We start from the raw sequence: 25,911 nt of genomic DNA, 5'->3' as shown, positions 1-25,911 counted from the left end.
CTGCAGTGTTTCAATATTTATAGCAAATAACTAAAATAATTCTGAACAGCTCTTAACAGAGCCAAATCGGATATCGTGCAACTGTCTTTTAAGAATATACAATTTTCACCTATGCATGGTGGAAGCAGCCATTTTCATTTTCTTTTTGTAAATCCAATATTCATGAGAATGCAACCTCTAATCTCATTTGGAATAAGTACCACCACTGAGGAACAGAGGAGGAGGGGCTTATCACCCGATGTTTGCTTCTTACATGTTGGCAAATATGTTCACTATCCCTAAAGATTGACAGGCCATATTCTCATGATTATTTGATAGGTTCAGGGCATGATTCATACCCCTTTTACACCAAAAACCCAAGATAGACACTGTTCACATTGCGGCTCCGACCCGGGTTATGGTTGGGCTGCTTACACTGCACATGGGTGCAGTGTTAAGTTTTCTGCCGATGCTTGGAGATATCATCATCTCCAAGCACCGGTGAACTGGCTGTTCCTATGCTGAAAACGGGACCTGGGTTATTGACATTGGCCCATAACCCTGATCACTACCTGGGTGGGATTGCTGGGTCACTGGACCCGGGTTATTTTTCATGGACCCCTTTACACTGAGCAGCAACCCGGGTTAACACTGCAATAACCTGGCCAGTTTTTTGGCCAGTGTAAAAGGGGTATCAGAGGTGTACATAATGACAATGCTTTGCTTTTCATAGTTTGGTACATAGGGGTCAGATCATTGTCCCCATTGATAACACTGGAGACTGTAATCGGCCGCGCTAATTAGTCCTCTGCCGGAGAGTTCTGTGAAACCTCCTGGCTATTAGTACATAGCAACAAACCATAAAATTATGCAGAAACTGCAGTTTTTACATAATTCTATAAAAAAAAAAACCTTAATAAATAGGCCACCAAAAAGTTCATTTTTAAATCACATAGTCTTAATTAAAAAGTTATATTTCCAGTAATTTAATTGCTAGGAGAAAATATTTCTTAAAATCTGACATGTGAATCCCAAGTAGAGTTTGTCTGAGGAAATGTTTTTCTGATGTGAAATCCTGCTCCCAGATTTCATCAAAGTGGTAGAAGGTTAAGCTGGGCATACACTATATAATTTTCTGTCAGATATCTGTCCAATCTGGCTGGTTGGAATAAAAACCTGGTAGTGTATGGGAGCAAATGACAGTCGGGCATATGGGTTTAAACACTGAAAAAAGGACAAAAAAAATAGTTCAAATTGGTTAAATTTGAGTGTTTTAACCAATTTGTCTGAACAACCATATTTGGCTATTTTCCAGTGTTTGTGAGCAAGTGGACGATTGTCATTTGCGCCCATACATTACCAGGTTTTCATTCCAACCAGCCAGATTGGACAGATATCTGACAGAAAATTGTATAGTGGATGGCCAGATTTAGAGAGACAGGAATGGCCAGGGATTTTGCAACATGAAGTTATTTTGTGGTGCAAACCATTACTCCTTCCAACAAATGTCATTAACTGCATTAGAAGGCATAATCTGCTTAGGTAGTATAGTAAGCAACAATTTTATATATAGATACATGTGTTTATATATACAGCTACTACAGTATAAATGTTTGAGTGAACCATTATGCATGTTTCACCAACACAGCACAAGGACAGTGAGCATAGAGCATGTAATTCCTAGCTGTAGGTAACTCTGCCTGTATCAGGCTGAGGTAAGAAGGGTTTCCTGTCACAATGAGGTTACATATTGTGATAATGGCACTTTGATGAGAGAATCACCTTTTTCATGTTGGGACACGCAGGGGGTCTATGTGCACAATGAAATGTGAAACAGTCTAGTGTGTGAGAAGTGTACCTGAAGCTCATGGCTGCAGTGGATCAGTGAGGCGTGTCTCACGCATGTGCTGGCGCAGGCCAGTAACAGGAAAGTTTGCGTCATTTAGATTGGAATCTGAACCTCTTGTAAACCCCCCTACTCGGTGTAATCTCCGTACAAAAGACATTGTAATGTGTAACTTATACATCTGACTTGCTATAATGCAAGTTTTGGCCTGTGCTCAAAGCTGGTGGTATAAATATAAATTGTAAATGTTTATTCCTGGACAATACTGTCTTTTAGGGTGACCTGTAAAGCAGACCTGTCATTAGATCTTACTAGTACAGAACATCACAGCATACATGTATTGTCTGGGAGACATCATCATGTATGTATTGTAAATCCCTGAACTAAAAGACAGCACCATTTATCAGATCACATTATATGACAAGATATGTGTAGTAACAAGTGTGGATTATTTCTGTGGAAAAGGCTAACACTTGAAAATCCCATACCTGTAATGCATCAAGAGACTTCATTTGTAAACATAGCTTAGCGATGCTGCACTCCCATTGGCCAGAATAAGGAGGATAATCATGGATAAAATCTTGGAGAGCGTGGTACAATGGTTCTGGGCCTTTTCCCTCAGCAGCACTTGATGGGTACAAAGCTCCCAGTGTTTCAGGTTTCATTGTACCCCTTAGGCAAAATAGTGCTGCCCCTAACAGTAAGTAGGCTAAAGGCACAACTAACCCTACCTTTACATTTTTATTTCTTAGACAAATGAAAAAGATGTATAATAATAATAGGCATATTATAGGCAATAGGCATATTAAGACTACTATATATGAACGTGTTCCTAAAGAGGCTGGTTTGGTACAAGATTCCATAGACTGCAATTTGTCTGTCTGTGTCAATCTTCTCTCCATCTAGATGGATTATCCATGTGTAATAATCCTAAATAATTTGTGAGTGGGGTCTAATTGTAAGGTGTGTTCATGACTTCAGTAAGGATGGGTATGACACCATGTCAGTAGTGCTTCCCACAACCGTGATATAGAGCAGGCAAGGAAGTGATAGACAATTCCCAGGTCTGCACGTTGCCTGTAGAGTGGAGTAACATAAAAGGTCTTGTATATACATTCCCCACTAGTGGGCATTAGGCAATGAACACATTTCAGGCTAGAGGGCTTTTAACATTAACTTCTAAGTGAATTTAAAGCTACATGAGTGTAGATATTGTAGTAATTTAGTTGCATGGCCCGGACGCCCCAGCCCTGCTGACACTGTTAGAATTTTACATTTACTCTACAGAAATGCCACTCATGAACTGACTACAATTGCATTGTTGGAATAACATGAATGTAGTGTGTTATGAAGACTAAGCTTCTCTAAAGCCAAAGTATGACTTTCCGGTGTATTATTAAAGGTACTCAGATACTGACCTGCAAAGCCCAGGCTTTGGTTGTAGTAATGGGAGTACAATTGTGGCATTCTCTCTTTCTTCCTTCTAACTGTTCCCTGCAACAAGGCTGAATAAGAACTTCTCCAAACTGCTGGTGCACGAGACGTACAGTGCTAGGCTTATTAATATATAGAATATTGTTGTCACTATGCATAGTATGTTTAATACAAATATATAGTGGCCAATATCTATTATCCATTTGTTGTGCGCACATGCTGCTGTTCACCTTCAGACAATAGTCTGATTGGGAAAAGGATTGAAATATGTTAAAAAAAAAAAATGCAATAAGGCACGAGAGTCCATGGAGCAATATAGGGGTGTCTTGTTGCAAAGTTCTGTGATTCGTTCACATCTCCTCTGTATGGAATGAGTTGCTGCGTAGAGTGAGGTCTATCTATTCTAATAAACAGAATACCCAATAATTATCCTACAACATGGGGGAGACACTGCAGTAATAGGTCTCATTTACAGACCCTGCTATCTCCTTTACTGTATTTGGTCAATGCCAAAAGGGATTAAGTTAGTTGCTAGGAAAGAAGAGGTAGGGACGTATTCTGATGACAATGGCACCACATGGGCAAACATTATTTCAGAACAATAAAGAACATAAAAAGCAACTCCTGTATATAAGAATCCTTCCCACACTGCCTAAAGCCATGATACTGTGGTCAGACAGATGTATGTGGTGCATGAGTGCAGGCTGTTTGCTCATGATATGAAGAAACCACCACACACCTCATTATGATAACAGCAGAAGTTTGCCAAATTTGGTTACAAATAATGGCGGAGCCCAGGAAGAGAAGGATTTTGAGATTTGGACCCCTTGTTGGCTACAGGTTCTTGAACTGCTGGGTTTTTGGCTTTTTGGGATTCCAAGCTACTGAGCCCAGAATCCCTCCCCTCTGCCCAGGCTCCCCCACTTAATCGGGCACTAGGTTCAGAAGCTGCTGTTGCTCCAAGGATTGGCTCCTTCCAGTCATTAAAATTAAGATCAGTTAGCTGTCCTGGGAGCACCACAGTGTGCCGACGCCAGGCACTCTTCCTACGGCGAGTTTCTGGGGAGCCAGGCTTACGCATTGCTGCCATGCAAAGATCATCTGCCGCTGGTCTTGAGCGCTGTGTTGTACGAGAATGAGAAGACACTGTTTCCTCAGAGGTTTCAAGTTTACCCTTACCCAGTTTTTTACGAGCTAATGTATCCCCAGGAATTAGCCTCTGAGAGGTGAACGAGTCCTGCGAACGTGGTCGTTCTGTTTCTCTTCCTCCTCCTCCCAGCTCCGTGTCAGTTTCCATGTGGCTGAATTCACTTCGCTCATCATCTGCCTCATCCCCACCCCGAACACTAGAAGCAGGCTCTGAGCACAACGTAGACAAAGTGGAGTATCCAGAGACAATAGAACGGGCATCTGCAGGTATCCTCTCCTCTACAGGAGCCACCCACCTACTCCCAGGATCTTTACTCTCCGCTTCAGTGTCCCCTGCCCCTGCCAGCTTTTGATCCGGGGACTTTAAACACACTGGCTCTTGGGATTCACTGGCCTCTCTTTGCTTTTCTATGACCTCAACATCTTGTTCGGGCTGCCCCACCCGTGCCACCTCCTGCTCAGAGTCATCCTCTTCTGTGCTGCTCCCAAAGCGCTTTTCATCTCTCCGCTTCCTACGTTTACGGTTGACTGCCGAAATGAAGGGAATTGACAGGATATCGCGGGCATAAATCTCCTTTCGAGAGGCCTGAAAAAAACCCAGCAGGATTAGCTACCAATTCAGCCAAACTACATTCAGAATGATGAAAGTAATAAAAAAGAAAAAGTCTGCAGCCATGCAAGTGCTGTCATTATGATCTGAGCTAACCCTGTTGGGCATTCACTGACAAAACGCACTCAGTATGCACTGCGGAACGCCCCGATTCTGCAGTCCAGTTACCTATCAAGTCCTTCTCTGCACACCAAGTCCCGTGCGGCTCTGCTTGCTAGGATCGGCTTTTTCGCGTTAAATGCTACAAGTCGTTTCACGAGACTGCACTGATTAATTTAATATACGACACTTGCATATCTGTGTGCGACTGATTCTGAATCTATATGCAAAGTGCGGCTGCGGCTTTTTTTTTTTTTCCACGCCAAGTACCGTTGTGCTTTGTATACAGACTCAGACGCACACACATATAAAAGTGTTGCATGTCAAATTACTCAGTGCAATCTCATGAAGTGGCATGTCGCATCAGTTTGCAACTAAGACGCATTTTTGGGTGTAAAAGTTGCCCAGCGCAAGCCGAGTCGTATGGCACCTGGCGGCTCACTCACGCCAGGTGTCTCATAAACACAGGGCATATTGAGGCTAGAGGGTCTTTGTACTAAGCCTTGGAGAGAGAGAGAGAGAAAGTGGATGGAGATAAAGAACTGACCAATCAGCTCCTGTTATTTTTCAAACACAGCCACCCCAATTTTTTAGCTAAGGGCAATTCAACTAGAGCCCATTTCTCCCCCCCGCCCCCCAATTAACAAAAAAGAATCTGTTTTCTGGTGAATACATATAGAATTCGTGGTGTGTTCACGTACGTGCGTGTTTTCGTGGGCGGCTTCCCGAAAATAGGCTAGGTATCATGGATTGTTTGGAGTCGGCTGAGGTCCCAAAAAAAATCCCTGATAAGTACTGCAGACAGCCGGACTTCGAGGCCAAGTGGAGCCCCGGGAAATCAATTATCACGCAGTAATTTACCACGGCTAAATGAATAAATGTAATTCCTAGCTGTAGGTAACTCTGCCTGTATCAGGCTGAGGTAAGAAGGGTTTCCTGTCACAATGAGGTTACATATTGTGATAATGGCACTTTGATGAGAGAATCACCTTTTTCATGTTGGGACACGCAGGGGGTCTATGTGCACAATGAAATGTGAAACAGTCTAGTGTGTGAGAAGTGTACCTGAAGCTCATGGCTGCAGTGGATCAGTGAGGCGTGTCTCACGCATGTGCTGGCGCAGGCCAGTAACAGGAAAGTTTGCGTCATTTAGATTGGAATCTGAACCGCTTGTAAACCCCCCTACTCGGTGTAATCTCCGTACAAAAGACATTGTAATGTGTAACTTATACATCTGAATGTATGAATTCCCCCCCTTAGAACCCTAGGTGTACGAGGGCACATCTGTATGTGAAGTTCTTTCTTTACAATACTCAAGCCGGGTACACACTAGACAATATGTAGTCCGATGCGGCGGATTGGGCTACATATCTTCCACATCGGCGAGTGTGTACCCGCTATGTTGCTGACTATGCGCGCTCCCACGCATCGTCAGCGTCATTGCCCGTCGGATCTGCAGGTTCGACGGGTGTTATAGTCAGCGGGGACCATGCTGACGAATGCAGCATGGCCCTCGTTCCCGGCAGCGGCAAGTGTGTGTGTGTGTACTTGCCGATGCCGCGACCCCCCGCCGCTCACAACATCTGCTGGGTACACATCGTTAAGTGTGTACCCAGCTTTAGTGAGCAAGAAACAAGCATATACAGTAAGTGCAACGGAAAGATGGACGATGCGTCCAACTAGAAGTGTAGGACAAGACCCCATTACTTCAAGTCTTTTTGAAGAACACAAAAATATCCTTACTGCCCCTATCCTTGTAAGGTATACCTCTAAAAATGTGCTCCAACCACCTCTTTATCTCATTATAATAAATTAACTGCAAAATGAAATCTTAATTTGGCCCTGGTCTAAAAACCTAGGCGAATAGATGCATGCCTAGCCACGAACATCCTCGCTCCACCCAACTCCCAGCTGCCTGTACATATGAGTTCCTCTAGAAACACAGAGGCATGTGCTTTGGAGGAAATTAAGTAGAGCTTGCTCAAATCGAGGGGCAGTGTGTGACCAAAGCCAATGTTGTGCTTTTAAAATGTCCTGTATTAATAGAATCACTGGATGCTTTCATTAAATTATCATATTGAATTTATATAGGACAAGTCTATTTCTGCTTAAATAAAAAACCCTCTGCTCCTCCCAGTATTCTCACCTTGGCTTTGGCAGAATCACTGTTGGTCGAATCTGAAATGAAAGCAGAGGAGAGAGTGAGATGTGTACCAAGTCCCCCATATTATCCTGCAGGCAAATCATTCTAATCTTCCATCCCCCTTTACTCTTTTCTCTTAAACACAGCACAAATGGGTCACCAACAACCCACAACATATGGTTAACACAATACATCACAGACACAACACAGAGAGTGCTTCCTTTTAAAAGTACTTACCTGAATGTGTATCTTTTACATTATTGTTTAACATTTTTGTCTTTCCAATGAAGACATTGGGGCAGATGCACTAAGCTCTGGAAAGTGATAAATTTGGAGAGTGATAAACTGCCAACCAATCAGCTCCTGTCATTTTTCAAACACAGGGTGTAACATGACAGTTAGGAGCCGAGTGGCTGGTAGTTTATCACCCTCCAGAGCTTAGTACATCTCCCCCATTTTCTTTTACCTTTCTACTATCAGGATGTGTTCAAAGGTTGACAAGTTCAGAGGAAAATATACTTTTATTGGGACCATGGGGTAATCCAAAGTTATCTTATTGTCAAGCTACAGAAAATGTAGTTGCTGACATTACAAAATGTTCATTTGTTGCAGACAAATGGATACATTCTTGTATTTACTGCTAAAGCAGTGTCTACATAGGCAAGCCCATTCACTCAGCCTGAGTGCCCAGCAACCAGCATCTGTGGGTGACTGAATTGGATGGTTCCAGTTGCTCAAGTCGGGCAATTAACGTCAGATTGGGCATAGGTGATGACCACACATACACTGGCCGATCATGATCAGCTGACCTTATTTTTCCAGCCAACATCGGGTTGATCCCGAACAGATATCGAACAGGACTGCTGGATGTTTTGGGCACACACACATGCTGAGATTTGGGGCCAGTCAGGTCTAGAATAACCAAACTGTCCATGGGAGTTGCTATATATATCTATATATATATATATATTTTGATCATACACAGACACAAACACATGGACTACACGCAAGGGAACAATGCAGGCCCCTCCAGCATGGCTGAGTTCTCAGAGAGTGAGAGAAGAGTAGAACAAGAGGTAGGTTGGGGCAGAATAATGAGATTATAAACACATGATGGGATGGGGATAAATTACAGTGTATTCAGAGATTATAACACAAAGGATAATACAACATCATAACAACTATCAGTATTCTTTGGTTTTGAAAATAACACAAAACAAAGTGTGACTGTAGTAGATTAGTCTCCATATCATTGGCTGCAGCGTCCATCCATATGCAGATTGCATTTTGCAGAAAGGGCATGAACAGGCAAATACCATTCACGTAGACCAGCGAGAGGCGCATACGCGTCTAGCAGGAGGTATATATCTTGTGGGTGCTTGACGCACTGATGACCATCAGCAGCTGCTTTTTGATCCCTACCACTGATACTATATTTTATATTATTAATGTGATCTATTTACATCATTTTACTAATGTCTGCATTCATGCCATGGCAAGAAAATGTTTTTGATTTTTCTTTTTTTAAGGGGAAGAAAATGGATGTTTGTAATGACTGGTCATTTTAAGTACTATATTGTGTACTGTAACTTCAGGATTTACTAGTAACAATAATAAGCCACATCTCCTGGCATAAAGCAGGCACAGATCTGCTCTCTATCAGCCCCTCCGTGTCTCCTTGCAATATGCTTTTCTGCACTCACAGCGAGGGCTCTGCTAGTCCAGTCAGTCTCGCTCAGCAAAGTACTTGTCGTCTTCCAAACTGAACATGATGCAACTGCTAAGGATAAAATTTATTCCTGTGCAGTAAACACATACAGCAATGAAGTACCAAAAGAAGACAGAAAAAACATATCTCCAGTACTTTATGGCATTCTCCATGGGGGCAGCATTGGCAAAACATCCTAAGGCTCAATGGATCTATGGGCGCTAGGATTTTGCCAGCAGATTACTCGGGATGCATTTCTGTTCATCAGGAAACTATCCACTAACTAGTGGTCATACAGGCACATATACACTGAAAAGTGACAAGCCCATAAGCCAGAGAAAGAAAAGCTACGGAGAACAACTGCAGCAATACCACGCAGAGACGGTCAGACAATTGTATCCTCAGTAAGTCCAATCATAAATAATGCTCATTTTTAATACAAATATCCATTTATGGTGGGGAGGACAGTGAAGAGAAAATGAAGATGCAGGAGGTATGAAGACAAACAATGGAAGGTAATAGCAGTGAGAATGGTACAAGTGACGCTGAGCTAGTTACAGGTACTGGGTGTTTCGGGGCAGTATGGTCAGAAGAAAGACAGAGGATTGGCGATTAAGGCTGGGTGAGTAATGCTGTGGGGTTTAAAAAGAATAGATGGGAGGAGTTTTGGGCATAATCAGGGACACTGTGAACATACAATGTATTTATTGTGGAGGAGCCTGCAAACATCTTGCTGGGGCCACTCTGTAAGTGTGTGAGAGCCAAGTAACACAGGACATCAGCGTGACAACGCCACACAGTAACAGCCATAAGATGTGTTAAACCCCTGGGCAATGGGTGGAAATAAGAGAGATGAAGAAAGTTTAATCATCTGCATTAAAACCTCTATTCCTGTGAACCACTGTCACTAATGTTTGCCCCTCTTCTTGTGGTAAATTTCAATACTCATATCGTTTATCTCAGAACAGTCACATCCCCGATGGAGATTCTCCTAGATAAATCTCTCACCAGACTCAGCATAATCCTCATCTATCCATTAATGGTTATCTGTTCCCATTTCCACCTAGCCGTATGTAGTACAGCTTCCATCTCTCTTACAACCACCCTAGTGATTAGAAGGAGAAGCGGTAGAAACCAAACCATACCCGTTCACTGCTGCAGAAGATCCGCTGAGAGAAGAGATAGGAGGAGAAGGAAGAGCAGATTCAGGGAGAAGGAGGAAAGGAAGAAAGGCTGGGAATTATTTGAGGTCACAACATGCCAGGATGGGTCAGGGTTTTCGGCTACACCATGAGTAGACTCTTAAGAGGGATGTGTCTTTATGACATCAGTCTACAATACCTACATAGAGTGTCACGTGTGAGGGTAATAGACACTAAGAAGGAAATTTAACAAAACATTTATTACGTTAACCTTATGCGCAAAGCAAAACTTTGGGTTTGTGCCTGTACATCACAATGATCGGCCAAGCGCAGATAAAGGTCCATGACTCTGCACTCTCTCCCCTTCACAGGAGAAGCAGAATAAGCTCTAGGATGTGCACTGTAAATATCACATTAAGGTCCAACCTCCTAACCCCTTCGTTCCACCCCTTTCAATTGAATAGTCTTTGTTTTCCTCTAGAAATGCTGTTTGGTTTAGCCTCATCTATGGCATAAACAACTCATGAGAGAAGGGGGGATATCAGGATTGTTTATTACATGCATCACACATTTGTGTATATGATGCTGTGTGTTATATTGCACATTGTTCCTAGTAATGCTATTCTCTGCTGAAGGCCTATACTTTTAATGTCACCCAACTGGCACCGACACACTGGCCGCCTCGCCTGTAATAATAAAAAAAATATATATAAAAAAAGTCTACCATGTACAGAGTGCTTTGTGTAATTCCCCACCTCAAATTCTTAACCAGCTCCAGTGACAGTCAGTGTGAGCTGGTTTCCATCACAAAAGATAATGGAAACCAGCTCACCATGATTGGTCCCAACCTAAATATCCCAAGTTTGTGGTTCTTTCCGACCTTCGATGGTTTGGTGCCTAGGGTAATTAGAAATATTGGGAACCCTGGAGTGGAACTTCCACCCCTGTGGTCCCTTAATGGATAGTGCCTCAAGACTTCACCTCTACTACGACTAACTCTTCCCCTCTGCTTGTTTAAACTTCCTCTCCTCTGTAAATGCAGTCATTTTGCCCTATAGAAATCTAGGTACATTCCAGCAAATGGAGACCATACAGCTGGTCCATGGCTGTATTTGCTCTGTGAAGAGACAGTTTTGCTCTTCATAAAGGATTTCCTGCTCTCCCCAAAACCATTGTTCTTTCTGATTTGCCCATCAACCAAATGACCTTAGAACTCACCTGAGGTGTCTCCAGGTGCTATCGTCCGTCCGATATTTGGCAGAAGATGTTCAATATTTGGTACAGACTGGGAATCTGACTCATCCACTGGAGTCTAAAAACATAACATTATCAAAAAATGGTGCTCATGCTTAAGGTCAAATGTGAGAAAAATATTTAAACAATTCTGACTGAGAACAGGTAACAACAGGGTCACTGTAGACAGATAAGATGGTGAGATCTTTGGCAGATAAGAATGTGGGCTGTGGATAAGCAAAATAGTGTAACACAGAAAAACTTGTATGTGTGAGGTACAGTGTGAAGGCACAGTGTGCAGGTAAGAATGTGAGATGGAGGACAGGTAGGTATGAGGGACGCAGAGGGCAGGTAAGAATGTGAGATGGAGGACACGTAGGTATGAGGGACGCAGAGGGCAGGTAAGAATGTGAGATGGAGGACACGTAGGTATGAGGGATGCAGAGGGCAGGTAAGAATGTGAGATGGAGGACAGGTAGGTATGAGGTACAAAGCGTGCAGGTAAGAATGTGAGATGGAGGACACGTAGGTATGAGGGATGCAGAGGGCAGGTAAGAATGTTAGATGGAGGATACGTAGGTATGAGGGATGCAGAGGGCAGGTAAGAATGTGAGATGGAGGACACGTAGGTATGAGGGATGCAGAGGGCAGGTAAGAATGTGAGATGGAGGACAGGTAGGTATGAGGTACAAAGCGTGCAGGTAAGAATGTGAGATGGAGGACACGTAGGTATGAGGGATGCAGAGGGCAGGTAAGAATGTGAGATGGAGGACAGGTAGGTATGAGGTACAAAGCGTGCAGGTAAGAATGTGAGATGGAGGACACGTAGGTATGAAGGACGCAGAGGGCAGGTAAGAATGTGAGATGGAGGACAGGTAGGTATGAGGGACAAAGTGTGCAGGTAAGAATGTGAGATGGAGGACAGGTAGGTATGAGGTACAAAGCGTGCAGGTAAGAAAGTGAGATGGAGGACACGTAGGTATGAAGGACGCAGAGGGCAGGTAGGTATGAGGTACAAAGCATGCAGGTAAGAATGTGAGATGGAGGACACGTAGGTATGAGGGACGCAGAGGGCAGGTAAGAATGTGAGATGGAGGACAGGTAGGTATGAGGTACAAAGCGTGCAGGTAAGAATGTGAGATGGAGGACACGTAGGTATGAGGGACGCAGAGGGCAGGTAAGAATGTGAGATGGAGGACAGGTAGGTATGAGGGACAAAGCATGCAGGTAAGAATGTGAGATGGAGGACAGGTAGGTATGAGGGACAAAGCATGCAGGTAAGAATGTGAGATGGAGGACACGTAGGTATGAGGGATGCAGAGGGCAGGTAAGAATGTGAGATGGAGGACACGTAGGTATGAGGGACAAAGCATGCAGGTAAGAATGTGAGATGGAGGACAGGTAGGTATGAGGGACAAAGCATGCAGGTAAGAATGTGAGATGGAGGACACGTAGGTATGAGGGATGCAGAGGGCAGGTAAGAATGTGAGATGGAGGACACGTAGGTATGAGGTACAAAGCGTGCAGGTAAGAATGTGAGATGGAGGACACGTAGGTATGAGGGACGCAGAGGGCAGGTAAAAATGCGAGATGGCAAAAAACAAGCAGGGATGAGAAACAATATGCAGGTAAGTATGTGAGATGGAGGATAGGTAGGTATGAGGGACATAGTGTGCTGGTAAAAATGTGAGATAGAGAACAGGTTGTATGTGTAATAACATATGAGAATGTAAAATAGAGGAAAGGTGAGGACAACTAAAAGTATGAAATGTATGACAGTTGAGTGTGCAAGAAGGAGGAAAAGTAAGATAAAACGTACAATAGATAAGTAATATAATATGAAGGATAAGCATATATGAAGATAAAGGGCGATAATGTAAAATGGAGAACAGATAAGTGGTATAGATTGAGAACAGGTAAGACCGCTAAACCTATAAAATGGTGGGAGAGGAATAGAAAGATAAAAAAATATAGATAAGAACCTGAGAAAAATCTGAAAAATGACTTGCATGGAATACGGATAAGTGACTTGATTTTCCGCATTCCTCAGCAATGTCTCACTGCCTGCAATATTTACCTTTTCAGTTTTTTCATGCTCTTCACTGAAGAACCAGTCAGACTGTAGCAAGGGGAGGGGAAGAGAGATAACAGAATACACTGGATGAACGGATTATAGAACATTACATCTACATAGCACGATATGTTTAGAAAGTAGGAGATACGACATTACACAGCAGTTCTCATTCATACTGCATCTTACACAACCAGGCCTTATAGCTTTCCATGACCACAGAACTCATGGTGATATAGTACCTCTGGTAGGGGTACAATATTGTTCATAAATTCCTGTAAATATTTCTGGCACGCTTATTGCATACACAATCGTTACTCACATGTTGGATGAGTGTTTCTACAATCTTATAGCGATCTGGCATGTGTGTCACCATGTCTGTCATATTGTCCTCAGATGTACGAACCAGTGTAGGGCCAAAGACTAAGGCCAGATTTCGAGGCTCCATCTAAGTCAGAGAGAAGACATGAGTGTATTCATCACCTGCACACAGTGAATGCAGCCATAATGTGAACTGAATGAATAATTACAGAAACACAATATAAACTAGTGACATCACTGCATTATTTACGTGTTAGTCGAACTCATAAAAAGCTGCCTACACTATACATACCTAACAGGAACATCGTAAAAGGCTTGAGGAGCAGACACCAAGTTCTGTAATTTAGAAGGAGGGAACTGTTTCTGTCTGTATTTAGGAACCTATAACACTTTGGGGCTTATTTGGAGATGGAATCAAAGCAAAAAAAGAAAGCAACTATGTTTCTGGGACAAACCATTCTGCAATGAAAGGGGTGTAAATACCTTTATTATTTTTATAGCAGGGTAAATACTGGTTGTTTTAGCTTGTACTGTAGCCCACAAATGCTGGACAGCTGTAGTTTTACACTTCAATTAATTTTCGAGTTTGGACACACCCCTCTCACATCTAAATCTCTCTGCACATATTACATCGGCCCCACCTGCAGTGCAGCATGGTTTTACCAAGGTGCACAGTTACTTGATTTTCGTTTGCTTTGCTCCCAATTCAGAATCGGCCCCTTTGTCTAATTTTGGGTACACACTTAATGTTGTGTACCCAGCCGGTGTCTCGTTGTGGCGGGTCCCGATGGGGGTGCCGGCATCGGCAATTGCGTACACACTTGCCGAGGGCAACATCGGGGGCTATGCTGCATTTGGCAGCATGGCCCCCGCTGATGATAGACCTGTATGCAGGTCCGACGGACGATGTCGCTGATGACGTGCGGGAGCACACATAGCCGTTACACACTGGCCGATGTGGACGTTATGTTGTCTGATCCGCTGGATTGGACGACATATCGTCTAGTGTGTACCCGGCTTAAGACCGTTTTTTGTGGTGATCTGTCTATGTTTTAATGAACTTTGGGCTTCAGCAAAATGGACACCATTATTGTTACTTATATTTTAGATTAAGACCATGATTTATGTTTTGGCTCTAGTGTTTTTGTGACTTTAGGAAAATTAAATACAGCAAAAGTACTTGTCCTATTTTGCTTGGCTGATGAAAGTCATGTGACACATTAGGTGGGTAACATGAATTCTATTCTATTAATTTAATTGAAAGTGAGGAGAGATTAATATTCACTTTGTAGACTTTACAAGGTATTGATTTGGTAAGATGGTCAAGGTTAATATATTTCAGGCAGGCTAATATTGATGTGGATTTTTGAATGTATCAGTTTAACTTTATGGCTCATTCTTTTTTTATTATTTAAAATTGTATGTAATGTATTTTTCTAATTATATGTATTTATTGTGCTTTGTTCTGAAATGAAGCAGGATACCTCCCTTTAGAAATCATGTGCTTGCCCCTAAAAGGGTTTGTGAGGCAGATATTTTGTGGTAGCAACATATACACTGGGACAAACATATTTTTAGAAATTGTAGTAATTGAGGTTGTAGTGCTATTATTTGTCACACTATACTCCCTGAAGTAGGCCTGTTAGGGCACATCTACAACCTCTCAGAAACATTAACCAACTCCATCACCATCTTGCCCATGAGGAGTAAGCATCACCCAGCACCTGCAGCCAGCGGCCGCAGCACCGTGTGATCAGGAAGTGGATGTGTGAATGCAGTTCAGCTGCAACACACTACGCAGGAGACCCAACCACGGTCACAACACCTAAATAACCACCAGTGAATACCCCTATGGAAGGATAGATGCCCCATGGTATGTTCTAACAACTCCCCCGTTGGCTGCACTTCCTACACCAGCAGGGGCACTCAGATACAGGATCGATGCCCCATGGTGTGTATGAACAACACTACCAGTGACAGCAGCTCCTGGTCAGCAGAAGTATCCCAGACAAGTTACAGAGGACCTATACATGAGAATGGATTGATAACCCACCGTGTGTCCTAACAGGACCATTAGTGGCAGCATCTTCTGAATTTTTCTCAAAATTTTGTTTTAGGGGTGCCTTGAAAACAATGCTGATTGCTCTAGGGTGCGTGATTCAAAAAAGTTTGGGAACCTCTGCCTTAATCTAATCGATCTCCAGTTATTTGTTTATGAAGTCGGGTTGGGGGGGGGGATTTATTTGTTTCAGGAGCAATTCAATGGTTTTGCTGAGGGGCAAGAGTGTCGCGGGCACCCATTATTCTGCTCACACCCTCCTGAGATGGCCAGCGTAGATCTGCGAAAAGTCAGGCTTTTGGGTACCCACACGCAGAGTGCCTAGTACTTTGCTCAGGATTAGCCGCTTTATGCGTCTAATCCTGGTGCATTTTGGCGCGACATATGCAATAACTAATAGGTGCCCATTAACAATTGAATTCCCCCCAAGCAGAGATACTTTATAATGAGTGAGACACTAATTTTTCTCATCTGAGCTATAAAGGTTATATGGATAAACTTTTTCTATAATTCTGATTATAATTTATGTCTTTGTGAACCATCTCTTATATAGTTTTGAGAATGGCGGCTTCTTCGCCCTCTCTCTATCACAGTTATCATTTATTATGAGAGTTCCTAAGCCTAATTCTGCCAGAAAGAAACTCTCCACCTTGTTTTTCTCCGAGTGGTCAGCTACGGTCTTCAGGTGTCGGACAAGGAAGCGCAATGTCTCATAATAGTAGGCAGGGAGTTCTCTGATCTGCAAATAAAAGAAAATAGCTTTCTAGTGGGCCCAGAGAACAATAGGAGACAGGAAACCAAATGTAAACTGAGGATAAGTACACTTTAACAAATTCTTATTACACAGTTCTTTTTACGGAGACACATAACGGAATAGTGAACAGTTCCACTTCAAATCAGCAAATCATACTGAAACAAATTCTTCTTCAATGCGTATAAATGAAATGGCGCAAACAGAAAACACAGGCTCCAGTGCACAGCGTAGTTCAGCTGTGAAACTAAATTAAAAGACAAAAAAAAAATGAACAAATGCTGACCGCAAGACAAGGTTTTTTTTTTTTTTAAGGTCAAGTCTAATATTAAACTTGAATGTTAAAACTTTTACCAAGGATTTCTATTTTGACTACAGTAATTCATCAAGAGTTAAGAGAAATAAAAACAAAATTGTATTTGTCAGCAGTTCAAAAAAGCTAGATTACACTAATGTCTTAATTTGTACATTTTCCTGCAATGACATTACTGTTTATCACCAGTTTCTTTCTTTTTTTTTGTAAGAATGCCACAACATGTCAGTTGAAGTTATACTGTAGTTTATGTAGGCCTTGTTTTGCTGTGATAAACCACCCTCTTAGGATTCAGGTCTGTGCTCGCCAGATGGTGATCAAAGATTTCACAGAATCTGAAAATCATCAGTCTTTAGGGAAAACATCCATTCCGAGTGTTTCACAATTATCTGCAGCACAGATGACGGGCCGTGGATGACAAAGTAAGACTTGGTTTTGTCCAGTTACAGTATTGCTGCTAATGAAGAAGATTTGTCTTCACACATAAAACTTAGGCACTATGTTCACTGTATATACATTTTCTCTGTATAGTGAATGTGTTTTTAGTTGCCCTTGCTACGAAGCTTGCTTCTTGCAATGAAAACTACAGTATGATAATGGAAGTATGCAATGCATGGACAATCATGTTGTATTTTGATGTGTGAAATGTTTATTAAACACATTGCAACATTTAAATTTAACATTATCCAACAACATGGATAACCTAGTGCTTATTTCAAGATCTTCGCACAACCAACTTTAAACATGGCTCTTGGTTGCAAAACGATTCTGCCTGAATCTAGTAGCAACCCTTCTTATGCTTTTCTGTGATCTAGATATTACACACAATGAATATAACATAATAGTACCTAATATTAGGTGTAAGAAAGATGGAGAGAAGGAATGATACAGGAGTAGGTGTGGAACTATAGGAAAATGTACACTACCAGTTTGCGAAGCCTTTTCAACCTCTCCCTAGAGTCGTCCAAACGATTTGCCTCAATAAACTCATTGTATTTATCTGCAAAAGAAATGGATAATGTACTGTAAACATGCATCTATTAGACTGGGGGAGCTCATCCCTCTGCTATCAATTCAAACAGGATTCTTCCTTCTAGGTGACAAAATAGAGCATAACATCCCCCATGCTAAGGAAACTATGTCCTCACTATGCAAAAGGCAAAACCAAAATCTACTGGAATAACTAAATTGTAACCCAAACTATTAATGCATGTCCAAATCCAGTAGCAAACAAGTGTAATTGTTATTTAATTGTTAGTAAATCCCAGTCATTTACCATATTATGGCTAACCCCTTGTCCACCAGATGTATAATGTACATGTATACACATTTTTACATGGGCTTCATAGGCTTAGGAGACATTAAGGACAACAGTTACAATAATAGTTGTACCATTAAAGAAGAAGAATATTTAACTATGCAACACAATGTAAAATAATCTAAAAACATTGATAACAATGGGTAATGCTGGGCATACACTGTTAAATTATTGGGGCGATCAACCCGATATCCGCGGATTGCCCTGATAATTGTAGTCTGTGTATGGGCAACTGAGGGTTAAATATCCAGTGATCGGGCATGCCAGATCATCCAGCATGCCTGTCTGATGCGATATTTTGTAAATGTAATGTTGGCCGCAGCGGCCAGTGTATGCCCAGCCGCGGCCGACAGACAGACATTTCCCCTGTTCCCTTCACAGGGAAGCAACGGGAAAATGTCTCCTCCCCGGTGGGCGTAGCACAGATATTGGGGCCAATACACTGAGACATTTCACAGTGTATGCCCGTGATGTCTGCAGGGTGTCAGGCATTTTATCTGGCAGTGTATGTCCAGCATAAGGACAAATTAAATATCTTGAAAACGCAAGTCTTTGTTTGGGTATATTTTTAAAAGACTCATAAAAGGGCCTGGAATGGAATATCTGGTGGGTTTGGTCTTTGGGCCTGAGTCAGAGGGGCACGGAATGTAATTATTTATGTAGCGGAGTGATTATGCAGAAAACCCCTAGTATGCAGGCGTTACACAGATTGTATGCACAAAGAGGCTGTTCAGATCACGTCAGATGGTATCAGGAATGGGGTGGCAATGTGATGGGCGGTCCTGAGTGGTGACTGGGAAGTGGTTTGACATGAATGCAAAAAAAGAGTCTGTCTCATGGGCGTGTTATGGGCATGTCAGTGAACATGGCTGCATTCCCAAATGCACAGCCACAGCGGCCATAGTCAGAGGGGGAAATGGAACCTGCCTTAGTGTATTGCAGCACACAGACACAGGAAGTGGTTGTCTCAGTACTTGTAGATGCCCACGTCTGAATGTGCACCAGGGCAGGGCTGACACTAGCATTTGTATATTATAGCAGCCGCAGCTCCGGTAACAGATGCCTTTATGCCTTAGTTCTCCTTTACACCTGGTACTTTAACAGATTAGGAACCCACATATCCCTTACAGGTGAGGACAATACACAGAGAGCACACCACATGCACGTCACTTTTAAGAGTTACGTTTTTTGCCCTGAAAAATGTAGAGAGATGGTGGGGGTGACCTAGGCAAGGCGACCATTACAGCTTACTATGGGCCAAGCACTTCAGAACGATAAGCCTGTTCACATCTATTTATATGAAAAGAGGTGGAAACTTGAAACACTTGAAACATTTATTTTTTGTATAAATGATGCTGGCTATGTAATTTGCAGTGAGAATATCTAGTACTAATTCCCACATAATACACAAGGCAGCAACTGTATTTACATTTTGGCTCCTGGGGTCCATTACGACGGTGACTTTTAAAATGTCGAACCCAATGCGAATGCTAGTGCCGCACTGCATAGGTACCGTGTGGGGTTTAGTAGTTTAAACTTGATGGAAAACCAAGCCGACACTGTCACAATGCTGTTCAGCGCAGTAGTAGCATGTTGGGTTTGACACACCGCTGTTCCCCTTCTGCTTGACCTAACGACATCCACTGGGTGACCAGGGTACATTTTTATGGAGCTCCTACACTAGACTTTGCACCAGCATTGAGTTGGGGAAGACATGGCATTAGTAGAAGTGTGTCTCTATGTGCCCTTTCTCTGCTGTAGAAGAAAGTTTTACATGCAGAAAATTACAACACGTAATAAAAACAGCCAATGTCCCTTCACTCTTATGAATCACAGTGATGATTAAGACTAAAGTAAACTATCAGAAATCCTGACGAGTTATATACAATGAAAGGAATGTTTGTAAAGTAGTCGGAGGGGTTGAACTTTTGAGGTCTTTATTTTTTCAAAGTAAACTTATGGAGATTTGTCCAGGCAAAGCAGTTGGGGTTGTGTCTCATGAGAATAGAGAAGATGTACACAGGGAGAACCACCCAGGCGCACAGGGGGGTAATACAGTAAATGACATTTGCACTGTGCATGGAGTGTACAATGTAAATTATGTGCTCCCACATTTGGACTAAACCCTTATTTACAACTTTTTGCTTTGTAAGTTAAATCTCACCAATTGTAACTTGTGAGGAGCTGGGCGGATTGGGGTGTACACTGCAAAAGGAGATGGACGTAGCAGATACCTGACCTTGGCTTATATTTTCACTAACACCTCTTGCCTTTCGCAGGCACTTTACATTGGAGACTATATACCTAGGCACATTTTTACCAATTACATTAAAACATATGACAGTGGTACGGTCCTGTTGTTCCCTCATCTGCATTATTTATTTACAACAGTATTTTTGGATAAAAGGAAATGTGATTTCCCACCATGAGAATTTCTACCTGCAGCCACCAGTTGCCAGTTCCCAAAAGTATCATGTGTGATTGTGCCTATGAGTAATGCTGCAATTTGTCCCCCTAGCTCTAATGGTGGGTATCCACTTAGCGATATACAAACGAGAGCACGATTGCAACATTGCAATCGTGCTGTCGTTTGTATAGCTAGTGACGTGCCTAGACTGAACGTTCACTCGTTCAGTCCCGGCACATCCCTCATTCCCGCACATGCTGAACCTGACGAGATCGTCAGGTTGACCTGTATGTACAGGCGATGTCAGAAGCGACCTGCGGGCACGCGCACCGCGGGTCGCTTCTATCCAAAACATGCCCGATGCATGCGCGATTTGCAAGAGATTGCACGATAACGACATCGTTATCGTGCAATCGCTTGTTTAAATCGCTTAGTGGATACCCCCAATAAGTGAAATGCTCTGTAGTAGCACATTTATCTAGTTCCTAACAGGAAAAAGGCTCCACTGCCTTTAGTCCACACAGAGTACCATATCATCAGCCAGTGTATTCATCCGCCAAGCACAGTGTACAAGGCCCGTCATACTCACTGTCAGTGAAGAGCGGCTCGGGAAGTTTCCGAAAGAAAGATTTGAGCAAACTGCTGACCACATTCAAGTCCTGCCAACGCTGAAACAGAACACAAACATATCAGGAAGAAAATAGGTCTATGTGAGAGTTCTGGCTACTAGGTTTCCAATGTGGAATGATACATGTTGGCTATAATGTGTAGTGCACACTTTCAAAAAAATAAAAAGCTTTATTTTCCAACAGAAGGGAAAAAAAACAATTTAACAGCAGTCATGTTTAACTGATCTGATTACCATTTAGTGGTATGAGTTAAAATTATTATCCTCAGACAAGTAATTCATTACTTGTCTGAGGATAAAGCTTAGCCTAAAATGGATTATAGGCAAGTTATTTTCTAGCATCATGATTGAAACAAAGATTATGTTTTTGTACAAGAGGTGGTGTATGGAGTACACATTTGTTACCATATCTGCTAAAGGTCCATACTTAATCCTGACCTGGTCTTGTATGCTGGTGTCACTAAGGCCCTTGTTGAGCTGATCTTGTAGACTGCAAACGACAGCATTATTTCCAGGAACACGGTATATTCCCAAATACTCCAGACCCTTTTGTTCCACTAGTGTACAGCACAACTCCACTATCAAAGGGACCCCCTGCGGGTGATATAATATGACCGTTATGCACAGCACATGTCTAGGTAGTTCAAGAAAATCACAGCAGATGGCAGCACTGAACACTAATATATAAAGCAGAATGTACATTTTAATCAGCATTTACAGGGCATTCATTTTAGGTGACTGGAGCACAGAAACAAGACAATGTTCTTTACAGTATGCAACTTGTCACTCAGGTACTACATATAGGAAATACAGTATAATACCAGGCCCTTTGCATAAAGAATTATTAATTTAAAAAAAAAACAGCAAAGTAGACTGATAAGAGGATTTTTGGTTACTTACCGTTGAATCCTTTTCTCTGAATCAGACTGGGGGACACTGGACCATGGGGTTGTAGCTGGGACTGCAAGGAGCTGGCACTTAGTCAACTCTGTAACTTTAACACTAAGCTCCTCCCCTCTGCAACCCCATGACTTCAGTATAACTTCAAAAAAATCTGGTAAGGAGAAGCAGTAACCCAGTGAAACGGTTATAATCAAAATAAAAATAGAACCGCAGGGACCAACCGGTCACAAAACACAATGCAACACGACTGAGCGTGAGGGAGGGAACGCAGTGTCCCCCAGCCTGATTTAGAGAAAAGGATTCAACGGTAAGTAAAGAAAAAATCCTCTTTTCTCCTTCATCAAGGCTGGGGGACAGTGAACCATTGGACTTTCAAAAGCCGCCCCCAGAAAAGGGAACGCTCAGGCTGCCTGACCAGAGAACTATACGCCCAAAGTGGACGTCGCCGGAGGCAAAAACATGAAACTACAAGGGGCTGCATAGCAGCCCTCCCAAATCGTGCCTCACTCCTAAGGCACTTAAACTACACTGAAGTCATGAGGTTGCAGAGGGGAGGAGCTTAGTGCTAAAGTTACTGAGTTGATTACGTGCCAGCTCCTTGCAGTCCCAGCTACAACCCCATGATCCAGTGTCCCCCAGCCTTGATGAAGGAGAAATAACCATTAGCATATATACAGACAGTGCATGCCTTTAGTTATTAAAAGAAATGCAAAATACTCTTGTAAATTAAAGTTTACGGAGAAAGCAATGTTAACATGTTGCCGGGAAGTATCACCTTGTTCTCTGCTGCAGGTTGGCAATCCTCAAGTCTCACACCAAATGCCCGAGGTGTACACTTCTTATTCTTTTTCATGAGATTGATTCCCCATGGAACCTTAGTAGACGTCCCTTCTTCTGCTGGAAGAATGCATAGACAACATAAAGATCTGTCCTCTTATTGCAGAGCACCATACTGACAGATACAGGACTGTAGATCAACACAAAAACATAACACAATTTGTTATGATAATTACATTCCTACACAAGTATCATACAATTACACTACCTTTTCCAGCAGTGTCTTGCTTTGGTGATCGCGGGGCAGCCAGTCCTGCTGCCCATAAGAGATCTGATCGAATTCCTAAGCTCCTTGTCCCCTTAGGGGATGTGTCAGGTTTGGCCACAGTAACACTACAAAAGTAAATAGATGTGGAGTTAGACAGCTAGATCCATGGACAGATAAGCAAAGTGCATTTCTACAATACTTGTAGGCAATTTACCTAAGTTTGCGATAGTCATTAAGCTTCTTGTTAATTAAAGCATGGCTGGCAAAGCCGGGATCCTAGAAAAGAAAAAAAAAAAAGAAACAAAGTCTAAATATCTTTAACCCCACCAAGATCATTTATACATGACAGATTCATTATGTCCTCTGCTAGCAGCTTTACTCACAATTCCCCTGAATTATCTCACTCCAAAAACTCTTTTAGCTATGCAATAATACACCGATATTGTCAAATTAGCTCAACATCGGCACAAATGCAGATCCTACATAGCAGAGAATTATTAATCCCGTTTAATTTAATGAGCAATACAAATTACTGCACGGGACCTCTACACATTAAGTTATGGTGCTTTTTACACATGATTTGCTACTTAAATATCTACTCTGGACCCTGCTTCCTCCTACCATCCAGCTCCTGTCAGCCACCTTCAACCATTGAAAAAAAAAAAAAAAAAAAAAAAAGTCTCCTCACCTCCCCCTCGGTCCGGCTGTTCTCCCTGATAGCTTTGACCCAGCCCAACATATCATCCCGGTCCTCAGCCTGAAAGAGATATTCACAGAAGTCAGGTGTCGTCAGACGGAAAACGTGCTTCCTCTTGGTCTCGCTGTAAGAGATGTCCACCAGGCTTCCGAGGATGCTGATTGGCTGCTCCTCCTCACCTGGCCCAGGGCCCTGTAACTCTGGACGTTCTTTGTGCAAGAAGAGAAGGTGAGGACGTAGAATGGAGTACACACGCTTCCATTGACGGAGCCCGCCGCCAACCTTCTACCAAGAAGACAGACAAGAGAAAGACTGTTTCTATCACGGTAAAAGACATAAGACTTGAGCTTAGCAAGAAGACCACAATCTACAACTGAGACACAAAAGTAGCCAAGACAGTCAGTAAGGGGCCTATATTAATAAGAGACAGAATAATCTACGCTCTACTCAACAAGGAAAAATAAAAGTTGCACACAGTAACACAAAATGAAAGACAGAAAGCAAGCACTTTATATGACTAACCATCCTCTTATTTGTGTAAGGACATATACGCTGTCATACCTTGCCCTTGTTAGTGAGAATCTGTTTATAAAGCAGCCAGCCTTCCCTGCGCACATCACTAAACTCCGTATCAGATAGCTCAGAGGTGGAATGACGTTTGGATCGCCCATCCTCAGAAGCAACTAAACTGTCCAACGACTGAAAGGAATAAAAATATAAATATCACTGTAACACAACTTGTTAGCGTAGGCATATGAGCTATAACTGAACATAAATAGATAATGATCAAATAAAAGACTTTTCTTCCCCGTATGAACTGACATAAGGCAAGAAACAGAAAAGTTAATACACGAATATAATATACATACACAAGAAGAAACTGGTGGAGAATTTACTGCTCCCCCATTGCGCACATGGCACTAAATGCATATATTTCCTAGCATGCAGAGTTGTATATATCTCTGCAGTCGGACCACCCCTACCAAAATGCTTGCTTCATACCAATCACCTTTATCAGTGCACACTTACACCAGCCTTTTCCTTGGGATTCGGTCAGGATGAATGCCGACAGATTCTGAACGTCAACAGTTAGAATGTCGACATGGACATAAGGTAGAGAGACCTTCACAAATTGTGACCTGGTTAAAATGTTAACATGTTCATAATGTCCTCAACACCAGAATATTGACAGCACATTTTTGTGTTATTTTTAGGGTAAATATGCAAAAAAAACCTGAATGTCGACATTATGGTGTCGACATGATTTTAACCATGCTGACATTCGTGAATGTCCACCTAACATCCATGTCGACATTCAGAACTTGTCAACATTCTGAATGTCGACTTTTCATACCAATACCCCTTATCCTTGACTGGGTCATATTTACGCATCCAACCCCAAATAGCACACATTCCCATCAACACACGCTTACTGAACTTTGCCTATGTGCAAACACCCCGTTACAACCTTTCTACGCCACTTTAGCTGCAAGTGATGCAGCAGAATTGTGTACAACCCGTACTTGTGTACCCTCAGCTCCGAAGCATATGTAGTGTGAAAACACACAAGATACGCTCCACCAATGCACTTGCATTCCACTCTACATCATCCCCATTGACTCTAATGTCAATAAAATCACCTATTTTGTGTGTTAAATCCTTTTCTTGCAATCCACTGGGTTACATTGTATAACCATGGTTATAGAATGTAAAAGAGTAAAGGTGCGTACACACGTAAAGATTTTCTATCCAACCATCCAACTAGTTGATTGGTTGGAATGAAAATCTGGTAACGTATGGGAGTAACTGATGATCAGCAATTTGCTCCTAAATGCCAGAAAACAGGTGAAAATGGTCGTTCAGACAAGTTTGTTAAATGTTTGATCTAAACAATTTGTTCAAACAACAGTTTTTGTCCATTTTCCGGCGTTTGGGAGCAAATGGCTGATTGGCATTTGCTTTCATACCTTACCAGATTTTCATTCCAACCAACCAACTAGTTGTACAGAAAATCTTTATGTGTGTATGCAGAGCCAGTGCACAGTTTTAAATCCC

General features: G+C 42.3%; 1 protein-coding gene across 4 annotated transcripts in view; it reads right to left on the bottom strand.

The window, feature by feature from the left end:
- Positions 1-1,372: 1,372 nt before the first annotated feature.
- ARHGAP23 (Rho GTPase activating protein 23) overlaps positions 1,373-25,911 on the bottom strand; it is a 78,560-nt gene continuing 54,021 nt past the window's right edge. For 2 of the 4 annotated variants that reach the window (XM_088474592.1, XM_088474590.1), the window contains exons 11-24: positions 24,418-24,555; positions 23,848-24,141; positions 23,374-23,435; positions 23,160-23,284; positions 22,890-23,011; positions 21,650-21,805; positions 21,173-21,251; positions 17,785-17,858; positions 16,444-16,533; positions 13,737-13,862; positions 13,421-13,462; positions 11,329-11,422; positions 7,264-7,295; positions 1,373-4,994 (exon numbers count right to left, since the gene is read on the bottom strand). In XM_088474592.1, coding sequence (XP_088330718.1) covers positions 4,035-4,994; positions 7,264-7,295; positions 11,329-11,422; positions 13,421-13,462; positions 13,737-13,862; positions 16,444-16,533; positions 17,785-17,858; positions 21,173-21,251; positions 21,650-21,805; positions 22,890-23,011; positions 23,160-23,284; positions 23,374-23,435; positions 23,848-24,141; positions 24,418-24,555 — 2,394 coding nt within the window. In that variant the 3' untranslated portion in view covers positions 1,373-4,034. Of the gene's footprint in view, positions 4,995-7,263; positions 7,296-10,113; positions 10,138-11,328; positions 11,423-13,420; positions 13,463-13,736; positions 13,863-16,443; positions 16,534-17,784; positions 17,859-21,172; positions 21,252-21,649; positions 21,806-22,889; positions 23,012-23,159; positions 23,285-23,373; positions 23,436-23,847; positions 24,142-24,417; positions 24,556-25,911 lie in introns of all 4 variants that reach the window. The other 2 variants (XM_088474593.1, XM_088474591.1) reach the window with 2 other exon arrangements.

Source organism: Taudactylus pleione, unplaced genomic scaffold (genome assembly GCF_031769625.1).
Source record: "Taudactylus pleione unplaced genomic scaffold, aTauple2 ptg000155l, whole genome shotgun sequence".
Taxonomy (NCBI): Eukaryota; Metazoa; Chordata; class Amphibia; order Anura; family Myobatrachidae; genus Taudactylus; species Taudactylus pleione.
Note: the sequence above shows the minus strand (reverse complement) of the source record. Positions and strands in the feature narration are given on the sequence as shown.